At 36.3% G+C, this 11,897-nt stretch overlaps 1 protein-coding gene across 1 annotated transcript in view; it reads left to right on the top strand.

The window, feature by feature from the left end:
• The first annotated feature begins 1,262 nt into the window (after positions 1-1,262).
• BZW2 (basic leucine zipper and W2 domains 2) overlaps positions 1,263-11,897 on the top strand; it is a 39,190-nt gene continuing 28,555 nt past the window's right edge. Inside the window, exons 1-3 of the mRNA XM_006779046.2 lie at positions 1,263-1,357; positions 5,960-6,136; positions 10,478-10,581. Of these exons, the coding sequence (XP_006779109.1) occupies positions 1,300-1,357; positions 5,960-6,136; positions 10,478-10,581 (339 nt within the window). The 5' untranslated portion in view covers positions 1,263-1,299. The remainder of the gene's footprint in view (positions 1,358-5,959; positions 6,137-10,477; positions 10,582-11,897) is intronic.

Below are 11,897 nucleotides of genomic sequence, written 5' to 3'. Positions count from 1 at the left end.
GGACATTTTCAAATCACAATTTTTAAACACTTTGAAAGATAATTAAATAATTTGCTTGATATCTTAATTGTTAGTTCTCATAATTTAAGTGATATATTTTCAGATTGTAATATTTATGGCAGCAAACTTATTTTTTGCTTTTTTCAAAGCTAATTGAGTATATTTTTTTAGTTGTGTATTAAATCCAATAAGATAATATAGAATTCCCAAATCTCTGCCCTGTGAGGTAAACAAATACAAGACTTTTAGCAGTTTTTGATATCTTTTTGATGTTTTGCTTGCATAGAAAAGTAGAATATATATATCACCATTTTAACCAAAAAATTCTGTTTTACACTCTTATTCCACTTGTTTTTTTCCATTAGCAATGCCTTGGCACAGGTCATTTGACAATGTCAGTGTCACAGCTTATGGGACATTATTTATTAAATCTTACTCTTTACTCGGCATTATTTTAGGTGCTAAAGACACACTATAGAGTAAACCCATGAAGTCCCTACCTGCATGGAGGTTACACCCTCGAGGGAGAAATAGACCAGAGGCAAACAGACATGATAAAATGTCAGGGCCTGCTTAGCGCCATGGAGAGAAGGAAGCCTCACTGCACAGGATGCGTTTGATTGGGTGTAGAGAGAAAACCAAGGGAATGACCGGGATAGCATCCTTCCCAGAAGAGAGGTGACCACGCTGGCACATTGGAAGGAGAAAGGGCAGTGTGGCTGGAGCACAGTGAGTGATGGGAAGAGAGGTAGATGTAGGAAACATACTCGGAAAGGTACCAGGGCTAATTCCTTCATTTGTAAAGCATCATGAAATTCCATTTGATGGCTTATTATAACTTGTTTAACCAGCCTCATGAGCATTAAGTTCCCATTTCTTTATGCATCGAGCAATGCTCAACTGAATTCTTTCTATACACACACTCACAAAATATATTTACATATTTGTGTGGGTGTAAATTCCTAGTACAGAAATTGCTGGAACACAGGTTGTACACATGTAAATATTTATATGTATTCAACAAATGCTGCCCAGTAGTATTGCATGGAGTGTCTCCCTTATGCCAAAGTTCATGCCTGAGGTTGTTTCCCTTATGTCTTTTGTCAACATTAGATATTATTAAACTTTAAAACTTTTGCTAATTCAGTAGTTAAAATTATCTCATTTTTTAAAAGTATATTCAATATGGGTGAGATTAAACATATGCTTATTCGTCCCATTATGCTTATTAGGACCATTTTTATATGAACTACCTGATTGAATTACATAATCTTTATTTTCTTTGTTTTCAGAAATTTTATGAATAAGCATCAGAAGCCAGTGCTAACAGGCCAGCGGTTCAAAACTCGGAAAAGGGGTAGGTTGTGTTGTGTGTTTGTGTGTGTGTGTGTGTGTGGGCGGGAGCGGGGGGTGGCGGCATGTATATGTGTAGGTGTGCTTAAAGTTCCAATCAAAATATAAAAGTAGGGAAGATTTAGAATTATATCCTTGTTTCCAGCTAACCCTACTAATTCCTGTCTTTTGAACTCTGGGTGGAGAATCTGAAGGTCTGAGATCCAGCCTTAGAATTGCCAGTCACTTAGGTGTTTGATTTTGGACAAGTCATCTAACTTGGCTGAGCTCTGTGTCGTTATCTACAAAATGAGGATAATTATATCTGGTCAGGTTGCCTCACTCTCAAGTGAAGAAAATTAACTTTAGTGTTTTCACATCCTCATTTGTATTTGTTTTTTGCTTTCTTTGTTATTTTTTAAAAAGTATAAATAGCAAGGATGCTACCACTAAAAGAAAAGTAAGTTTTTTTAGTTTTTACCTTTTCAGAACTTAGGAAGTTAAATTAAACTTACTGCCCTAAATATCTTTAAAACTCGGCATAGTTTCAAGGATCTTTTCTTGTGGGAAGAGTAGTTTGAGGATGACTGATGAAATTTTTACTTACATGCCTCACTGCGCCTTTTTTATGTTATGTTCATCTTAACCTTCTTTCTGTGTAAAGATTATTTATAAGTGTTTATATTTAATCAGTTTTGCATATTTATGTAGAGATCCTCTTGGATTTAAGAATAATTGAGCTGATACTTGATAGAGAAACTTTTTAAAATACGAAACAAATGAAATTATTGTGTTGACTAACCCTGAGGAAAGTGACTGACAATATTTAAGGAAGCATCATGTACAAAGATAAATGATGGCTGAATATCTTCCTGATTATGAAGCATCATGCCGTTTAGTGGTTATCAGGTGCTACCCTGTTGAATTGATTACCCAGAATGTATGCCTTTGGCGTGTTCCATTGAGGTGTTGAGGCAGCACCTGCTGCTGATGTCCCCTTGCAGTGCTGTGTCTGGGTTAGGATAAATCGAGTCATTTAGGAAGTAAAGAAGTCTCAGTACTATTCGTCAATTGGATAAAAAGTGCTTCCAAGAGTCACTAGGTTGCTCTAAGGCTGAATTTAACTGTAAATGCTGCCCCCTGGAAAGCTTCACGCTCCCACTAAACAATGAAAATTTAAAAATGTTTAAAGTAACCAAATGGTTATTTTGTACAGTATTTCTGTTTGCACTCTTCTTTTTTCAATGTGTTTTATTGTTGTTTGTGTGTTTGTTTTTTAATCACTGGCTCATCCCCATAAACTGTCAAAGCAAAAGCATAGCCTGAGCCACCGCCCTCTACTGAGTCCACTAACAAAGTGATTTCCTCATTAAAGTCTGGAAACCGGTACCAAGAAGAGGCACTACAACCAACATGCATTTGTTGTCTGACGGTTTAAAGTAGCCTTGGGCGGATGGGACTATAAAAGTCATCATAGTTAATTTCAAAAGGGCTTCATAGTTAAGGAACAATATAGTCCAGAAACCTAATTACAGTTAAGGTGTTGTTGGGCCTGGTAATGTGATAATATTTAATATATGCCCTACTGTGAGGTGCAGAAAGGTTTGCCACGTCCTGCCCACAGAGGAACCGTGTTAATCTCAGACTGGATCTCCAGCTCTAGCAGCTTTATTAGTGACGCCGATTCACACACGGTAACAGCACCAAAGGCAAGAGCCGGCCCAAGAATGTGTTGCACAACAGCAGACATGATTCCACAAGCAAGCTGGTCTTGCAGTCTTTTAAACCGGAAAGGTCCTCTGATTCTGAGCTGGTCTGCCTCTGATTCACTCGGTGGGCGAGATCGTGCCTGAGCCTTATTGCTGCTGGAGCACTCAGAGCCCCGCAGTCTATTGTATATCGTTGCTCAGTTGGTCTGGATTTATAGGCTCAGGTCTGTCGGAGATTTAAGCAGCACTTGAGCCATTTCGTGCCAGACTGCTGACAGGAGAAAAATAGAGTCAACCTCATTTTATATTTTTTGTAATAGTGAATTGCCTCCTGACGATTTATAGTGCTCTGGCTTTTCTGTTGCTATTATGACGGGGCCGCCTTCAGATAAATGGTTGGCAGTTTTGTTAAGCTGAGGAAAAATCTACTGAGGCTGTTTCAAGGTCATTTTGATAGGCTGTCTTCTGAAAATCTGTCTTCCATTTGAAATTAGTTCCTGGCAAAGCTAATGCTCTTCCATGTACAAGTTGGTACCAAAAAAATGTATTTCTTTTTACTGAACATCAAAATTCAACATTATGGCAGGACGCATCATATAGAGCTCCTTTCAGACTGTCTTTTCCTGTATGAAATATGCATAACTAATTTTCTCCAAAGAAGTTATGTTTTCCATTGTGGTTTGTGGGAATCTAAAAAGATGAAAATTTCTCCTCTGAACCACTGTTATGCTTAGCTAAATGAAATATTTAATGAGAGAAATGACCTCCCTGAAAATTTTGTAGAGAAATTGGATTAAAATGAATGAAAATAGGAAAAGAAATAAATGACCCAATTGCAGGCATCCGGAGTGACCACAATCTGAGGTTTTTCCCTGAGACTTTACACCTGTGCTAGGTGTACATTACTCAGCCTTACAATAAGTAGTGGGAGCAACTAATCAAGTAAAGCTTTAAATGTGCAAATATATATGTGTGTGTGTATGGTTAGAAAATTCATGACAGTTATTCACTTACTGTATACCTCAGTGACTTTCAGAGAGGAATGTAGGTTATGTTGTTTATCACTTAATTATCAACAGGTTGAAAAAATGCTATATTAACCAGTTACCATAATTCCCAGAGAAAGCAATGCATCTAGATAACTAACAGGCATATTTGAGTGTCAGAAATAGGCTCGTTTCTCCATGTCAGCTTAAGGGTTATTCTGATTAACTCCTCCGTGTCTCACTTGTGATTCACCACCAACATAGTAGAAATTTGAGGCCCTAATTATATGTTCCCACTTGGAGGGAGATTTGACCTGCCAAATGGAAACTCAAGGAAGCAATGGCATATTTTTGTTAGGATTTGTTAGCCTGTCCTCAAATTAAATATGTAATACACTACTATCTCAGATGGAAAAGACCCTTTTGGTAAATGTCTTATTTCCTCAAACTTCCATCCATGCTCTTGCCATGCTCCTGTACAAGAAGTTTGTATTCCTCTGCATGGACACTTATCTTAGCAGGTAGGAATTTGTTTTCCAGTCTACAAAAGAATTATTAATCCCATCATGCCTCATGACTTTTCAAGATTCCCAAGCTGTAAGTGATCATTTTGACCTAATTACTTGCTGTTGAGAATCTCTGGCCATGGTATGCTATCTTCCTCCTCTTGCTTTTCCTCTTCCTTGGCAAATCTTTTGGAAAATATAACTGGAGGATGAAAGCTTCTTACAAAAAGCTTTTCAGTTGTCTCTTAGATTCAAAACAAAGTCCTCAGCATGAATTCGTAGCATCGTCTGGGTTTTACCTTATTAACCAACTTATATTTTCCAATGCCTTGAATTTATAATTTTTGATCATCAGAGTCTATTCTGCCACCTGAGTCAACATCCTCGTAGGTTGGGTGTCATTGTAGGGATGGCCTCAATGGATTTTGGAAGCTGGTCATAAGACTTCATGAGCAGCCCGTGGTCTTTGGGCTTCTTTATTTCTTGTGATCTTTGCTGCTCATGCTCTCATATTTCAGCAAAAGAGACCTTTTCTCCATGAGGAGAGGAAAATTACCCTTTAGCTGGACCCTGAGTAAGGGATGCAGTTTTCTTTCCTTGCCCATGAATTCCACTTACTCAGAGTCAGTTAGTAATCCACCCACTACTCCAGCACCTCACAATCTGCCTCTAGAGTTCCCATTCTCTCCCTTCCCGTTTAAAAAATTATATTTTTTTCTGTAGTCAATATTTGCACGTTCTTAGTTGCATAATGTTTTGCTTATAGCATCAAAAGGACCTTTATTTCTTGTTCATGAGGAATATTATTCAAGTTCATTTACATCTGACTATGATATCTTACACTGCTTGAAGCTGACTGGTACTGGGAATGCCATTCTTCTCTGGTTCTGAGGCTGTGGTGTTAACCCCTTATGAAACCAGTAAATCTCTGAACACAAACCACTAGGAATTCTAACATTATTATATTGAAGGAATTTTACATTATGCTATTGAAAAACGCTCTCCCAGCCTTCTTCTTTATTTTGTTTTTTATATATAGTCTTCTTTCTTTTTAGGTGCTTTTCCCTGGATCTTTTTTTTCTTTTTCTGTCTCAGATAAAACAAAATTTTAAGTTTTGAATGTTATACTCTATTTTTTCTCAGATAGTTAGGGTTAGTGAATTACATTGGCCCATTCTATGAATGAAACAAATGATCAATCATCATTGTTTTATGTATTAGTGTTACAAATTTTTGTGCCCTTTAAAAACAGAAATAAATTGCTTGAATAAGTGTTTGAACAAGGGGTTTTAGAACGTAGAAATCTAGTAGAAAAACTTAATTGCACTTGAATTTTGAAATACAATATCAAACATAGTATGGTTGCATTTGGGAATATAATAAGTAAATAAAGGAATAATTTTATAACCTTTTTTTTTTATCTTAGATGAAAAAGAGAAATTCGAACCCACAGTCTTCAGGGATACACTTGTCCAGGGGCTTAATGAAGCTGGTGATGACCTTGAAGCTGTAGCCAAATTTCTGGACTCTACAGGCTCAAGACTAGATTATCGTCGCTATGCAGACACACTCTTCGATATCCTGGTAGCTGGCAGTATGCTTGGTAAGCCTTGCATTATAGCATCTTCTTGTAGTGTATCTACTTTTAATTCTATTGAAATATTTTTTTACAACATAGAATTTTTTTAAGTTTACATTTGTGGGAGTCTCACCAATTTTTATCTAGATTACAATTTGGAATAGTATTAATGTGGCTGTGAAATGATTAGTAATTAAAAAAGGCATAGAATTGAGGCTTTTTGTTGACATTAAAAATAGCTTTAGATAGAAGCCAACTTTCCCATGTGTTCCTAATCCTTAAATGTTTCTGGAGCATTTAACACAGGAAGAATAATTTCTGCAGTATTTTAGAACTTTGTATATGTCATCTAGATCCTTCCAGTATGTTTATTTAACCCCCATTACCGTGCCAACTTTTCTTTTGAGCCCACTTTTTTTGGGGGTGGGGGGTGCAGTAAAATATAACTGTCAACAAATTTCAAAAATAATTGCTAGTGTTTCTCTAAATGCCATTCATCCATAAATAAAATATCAAAGAAATATAGTTTAAATCTAGTTTTTAAAACATCTTTATAACTGAGTTTATAGCTAAAAGGATTAAAGAGAGATTTTGAAAGTATTAAAGATTAGTAGAAAAGGAAAATAAAAACTTACCTAATAGAGCAGAGGCATCAGGGAAGAAGGCTGCAGAAGACTATTTTAGTAACGTAGTGTCTTTATCTAAATGTTTATTAGGTATCATAACCACCCTTTGTTTCTTTCATAGTTATTCTTAGTAAGAACTTCGTTTTAATCATTGGTTTCTGTAGTAGCCATAAATCACTGGAGTGGTCAAATTTCCTAGGCCAGCGATTTTCAACTGCCATAGGAACATTTGCAGATGTGTGGAAGTGATTTGGTTGCTATGTAGACTTAGGAGTGGAGGTCTTGTATGCTAGACTACTTTACCATACAAAGGACAGTTAATACAATGAAAAATTGCCCTGCCCTACCCACTGTAGTGCCTTTCATTGAGAAACACTGCTTAAGCCAGCCTACTGTAAGACAAGTATATACATTTCTCCATTCTGAAGTAGACTCACCCTTTAATTTCTCCCTCTGAGCTCATGTATTTATTACAGTATTTGCCCCATTTACTGCAGGCCCCTTTTTGATCTGTACTGATGGTGTTCACTGCATAACAAATTAATTTTGTTGTTATTGTGTATAAATTATCTCATCATCACTGTAGGTAATTCAAGTCCACACATAAAAGCTGCTATAGGTAGTGTGTTCAAACCCAGAGGTGACAATTTTTAATATTTTGCTTAATTCCCTTCCTACCTAATACACAAACTTTTGAGAATGGGTTAGTACACAAATATGATACAGTATATGTTATTTTGTATTTACTCTGCAATATGTTATTGCCTTTTATGTCCATGAGTGTTATTTTGGATGATTCTAAAGAGAATTAAAACCCTACTGATTTTTAAGAATATTCAACTCCTTTCCAACTTTCATTATTATAAACAACAATGTAATCAGTATCTGTTTACACATATTTGTGCTTTTATTTGGTCATATCTTTATGTACTTAGCAAGGGATTAATGAATTGATGGATGGAAATATCTATGTCTGTCTATGTCTATCAGTCTCTCTGAGAGAGAGAAAATTAGCCCAAAAAGGAATGTCAATGTTTTATCAAAAATCATATGTTCCTAGCCCTGGCCAGGCAGCTCCGTTGGTTGGAGCATTGTCTTGATGTGCCAAGGTTGCAGTTTCAATCCCCCATCAGGGCACATACAAGAATCAACCAATGAATGCATAAATGGGTGGAACAGCAAATCAATAAATGAGAAAAATCCTGTGTTCCTATTTACCTACACCTTTAGCAATGTTAGGTGCTCTCAATTTTGTCAGGTTCTTGGATTTTTGTCGGGTAAGTGATACATATTTTCATGTAAGAGTTTTAAATTAATTATGAAGCTGGATATTTTCTGATATGATTATTGTTTTTTTGTGTTTCATTCATTGTGATATACTTTTATTGACACACTGGTAAATTCCATGCAAAAACAGTCTTCAGCAAAGTTTGGTTCTTGCCAAAGTGACACATGACTTCATTAGTCAATGATATGGACGCTTTTCCGGTCTCTGCGCCTCCTGGCAGCATCATTGACCCTTTGTTGTGCTTGAAATGTTTTATGTTTTTCCCTTACATGAACCATTTAGACTTTCTCCAACATCTGGTTGTCACTTCTTACATGACTCCTGGGTTTCTGTACTTACTCTCCCCACATATGTATTAAATTATCTGTATGCTTTTCATTGATCATCTCAATGCTTCATTTACCATGTGTATAATGATAATCAGCAAATTTACATCTGCAGGCCAGGGTTCACTCCTTCATGCCTCATCCATACATCCGAGGAGAGGGTAGAGCACAATATTTGAAACAACTGTGAGCACAGGCCATACACCCCTGGATGTCTACTGACGCCAGACCTATGATATAGTGACTGAAGCCAGTCTGGTGCATTCTTTTTATATAAACACTTTGCTTACTTATCAACTATGTGAGAATTTTCTTCCCACCCGCAAAAGTATTTACCTTCTCCCATTGTTCTTAAAGCAACATTTCCTTGGTATGTCAATTCTACCCTTTGAAGAATAGTATAAGGAATAGCTCACTGGTTTGACTTCTACTTTGAGAAAAACAGCAAGCTTACCAAAATTTTTAGAAATAGCAATTAATACTTGGTCCCAATATCAGGGAAAATAATATTTAATGTTGCAATATTAATGTGTAACAAATGTTTTGTAAAAGAATGCAATTTAAAAAATTGCCACTTAAAAAAAAAGACTGTAGTTTCAAAATCAGGCATTTCTGTTATGTAACTTCCACCAGGTTGGAATTATTAGTGCAGGATTGTTGGGAGATTATCATCTTAATAAAATGTTGGTCCAGGTGGTTGAATTCATTACAGAGAGCTAATTAAATCTTATGCATAATTATTTGAGTGAAAATAGACTCTTGAAGAAGCTGACTTTTCTAAAAACTAATTTACTTATAAAACTGTATGCTGAGGTTAAGAAAAAGTTGGCTTTGGCTATGTGTAGACCTTTCCATCCAAAGATTTGAAATCACAAATTAAATCAAGGCATTTATACACTTAAACAAAGTTGTGGTACAAGTATGTAATCTATAAATATTTGTTGAGTGTATAAAAGATAGTAATCTAACTTGGCTTACTCAAACATTCTACTCTAATTAAAATGAAGTAGAATCAGGAAACAGAAATACCTGCTGTTCCCCTTCTGTTCTTCTAATCAACCCATGTTTTAATGGCCACAATTAAAACTTGCAGGGGGAGACGTGCACTGTGGAAAGTTGAGTCGTAGAAAAATGGCATTCTTTTGTTCTAGTCCATTTATTTTATGACACCATATCAGCCATGGGAAAAAGAAGATGAGAGGAAATAAAGCACACTCTTGCCTTGCCAATGTAGCTGCAGAGTGACCAATACAAATGGCAAGGAGTTAGAGTATGCACTGCCCAACCCTGCATGGAAAACTGGATTAGTGGAGGAGGGAACAGTTTTATTACCTACTCCAGTGGAAACCAACAAGACCTATACTATAAAAGTCAGGTGTGGTCAATGCCAGTGTTGGTGAACTACAGTCCGACGAAATATTATCAAGAGTGAAAAGTGAACAGTGTCCTGATATGGGAAACATCAGGAATTGCATTGAGAACAATTAAGTTCAGTGAATAAATATTATTGCGTAGCTGCCATGATTAAGGATATAGTTGGGAAAGACCATACTTATAGTGATAGAATCTAGTGTTGTTCAAGAATGTAGAACAACAATCTCATATAAGTGGTGGGAGTTTAAAATGGAGCAACCAGTTTGCATTGTATTAGAGCAGTGGTTCTCAACCTCCCTAATGCTGCGACCCTTTAATACAGTTCCTCATGTTGTGGTGACCCCCAACCATAAAATTATTTTCGTTGCTACTTCATAACTGTAATTTTGCTACTGTTATGAAGCGTAATGTAAATATCTGATATGCAGGATGTATTTTCATTGTTACAAATTGAACATAATTAAAGCATAGTGACTAATCACAAAAACAATATGTAATTATCTATGTGTTTTCCGATGGTCTTAGACGACCCCTGTGAAAGGGTCGTTTGACCCCCAAAGGGGTCGCAACCCACAGGTTGAGAACCGCTGGTTTAGAGGAACATAAACAAATAGGTAAGAACACTTGTATTCCTCTACATGCATATCACTCTATGAAATGTTATGTTACTCTTAGAGTTGACATCTACGTTTATTGTTTCCCTCGAGATGCAGGGTTGATCTGTTCTGCCCATTACCTTTCTCTTTTTTAGCCCCTGGAGGGACACGCATAGATGATGGTGACAAGACCAAGATGACCAACCACTGTGTGTTTTCAGCAAAAGAAGATCATGAAACCATCCGAAACCATGCTCAGGTAGAGCCTATCGTGTTTTGTTAGAAGGGAAACATTTGAACAGGATTCAGGGAAATATTAGGTTCAGGGATTCTACAGGCCACTTTTTAAATAGGAATAGTTTATAGCTTATAACATGGAGAGATACTCAGTTGTTGTAATGGGCATCAAAATATTATGAAGGTCGAGATTTATACCTTTCACCTGTAAGGGAGGTGGAGAATTGAATAGTCATATATTTTCTAGTGAGAGTATAAATTAGACCAACGTTTAAGGAGAGCAATTGGTAGTATTTTTCAAAACTAAAACTATATATTTTTTTGACCCAGGAATTCCACTTCTAGTATGCATACAGTGTTAATTATCATAGTGTTGCTTATAAAATCTCAAGGGATTAAAAACAGTGTAATAGTGGACCAATAGAGTATAATTAAGTAAAGTTTGGTAATTCATACTAAGAGACTATCATGTACCTGTTAGAAAAGGAAGAGTAAGAAGATACTTGTGATACATAAAACCTATTAAGGATTCATATCCAGATTAAATAAGGAACTGCAAGTCAGTAAGAAAAAGATAAGCAACCTATTAGGAAAAGACACCTAGGCATTTCAAAGAAGAGGAAATACAATTCCCCCAAAAAAACAGATGAAGACAAATTCATTGAAATTATGAAATATCCTTCTGCATTCATTAGGTTGGTGAAAAAGTTAAGTCTTTAGGCCCTAGTGAGGGTCAGGAAGTGTCAAGAATGTAAGAAACAACATTATCGTCTAAAGCTGAAGACAGCATGATTAGCCACTTAGAATCGGTGTGTTCCTATTCTGATTCTACCTTGGACCCTTCTTAAAGATCACTTCTTATTCCCAACTGTATGTTGTGGTTGAGACCAAGATCACCCAAGTCTTGTTATACACATTTCAATATATTCATGAAAAAGGCCATAGGACTTACTGACAACTAAGTGACTGGATTTCAGATGCTAGAAACTGTCTTCACTTTGGTTATTAAAATGTGAAAGGCATGCTAAGCCAACTAATATGAGATATGTGGCCACTAAGAATTTTAACTTAAAAAATTATTCCAATTACATGGCATTTTAGCAAAGGTATTTCTTTCCTTTTTATATATAAGAAATATGTAACAGACAACTTAAAAATAGTTTTAAGGATTGAGTGGGCCCTGGCCAGTTTTGTTAAGTGGTTAGAGCATCAGCCCTTGGACCAAAGGGTTGTGGGTTTGATTCCCCATCAATGGCACATAACTGGGTTGCAGACTCAATCCCTGGTCCAGGTCAGGGTGCCAACAGGAGGCAACCAATTGAAATGTCTCTCTTGCAT

This window comes from Myotis davidii, unplaced genomic scaffold (genome assembly GCF_000327345.1).
Source record: "Myotis davidii unplaced genomic scaffold, ASM32734v1 scaffold168, whole genome shotgun sequence".
Classification (NCBI taxonomy): Eukaryota; Metazoa; Chordata; class Mammalia; order Chiroptera; family Vespertilionidae; genus Myotis; species Myotis davidii.
This window is presented reverse-complemented; position numbering and strand designations above follow the sequence as displayed.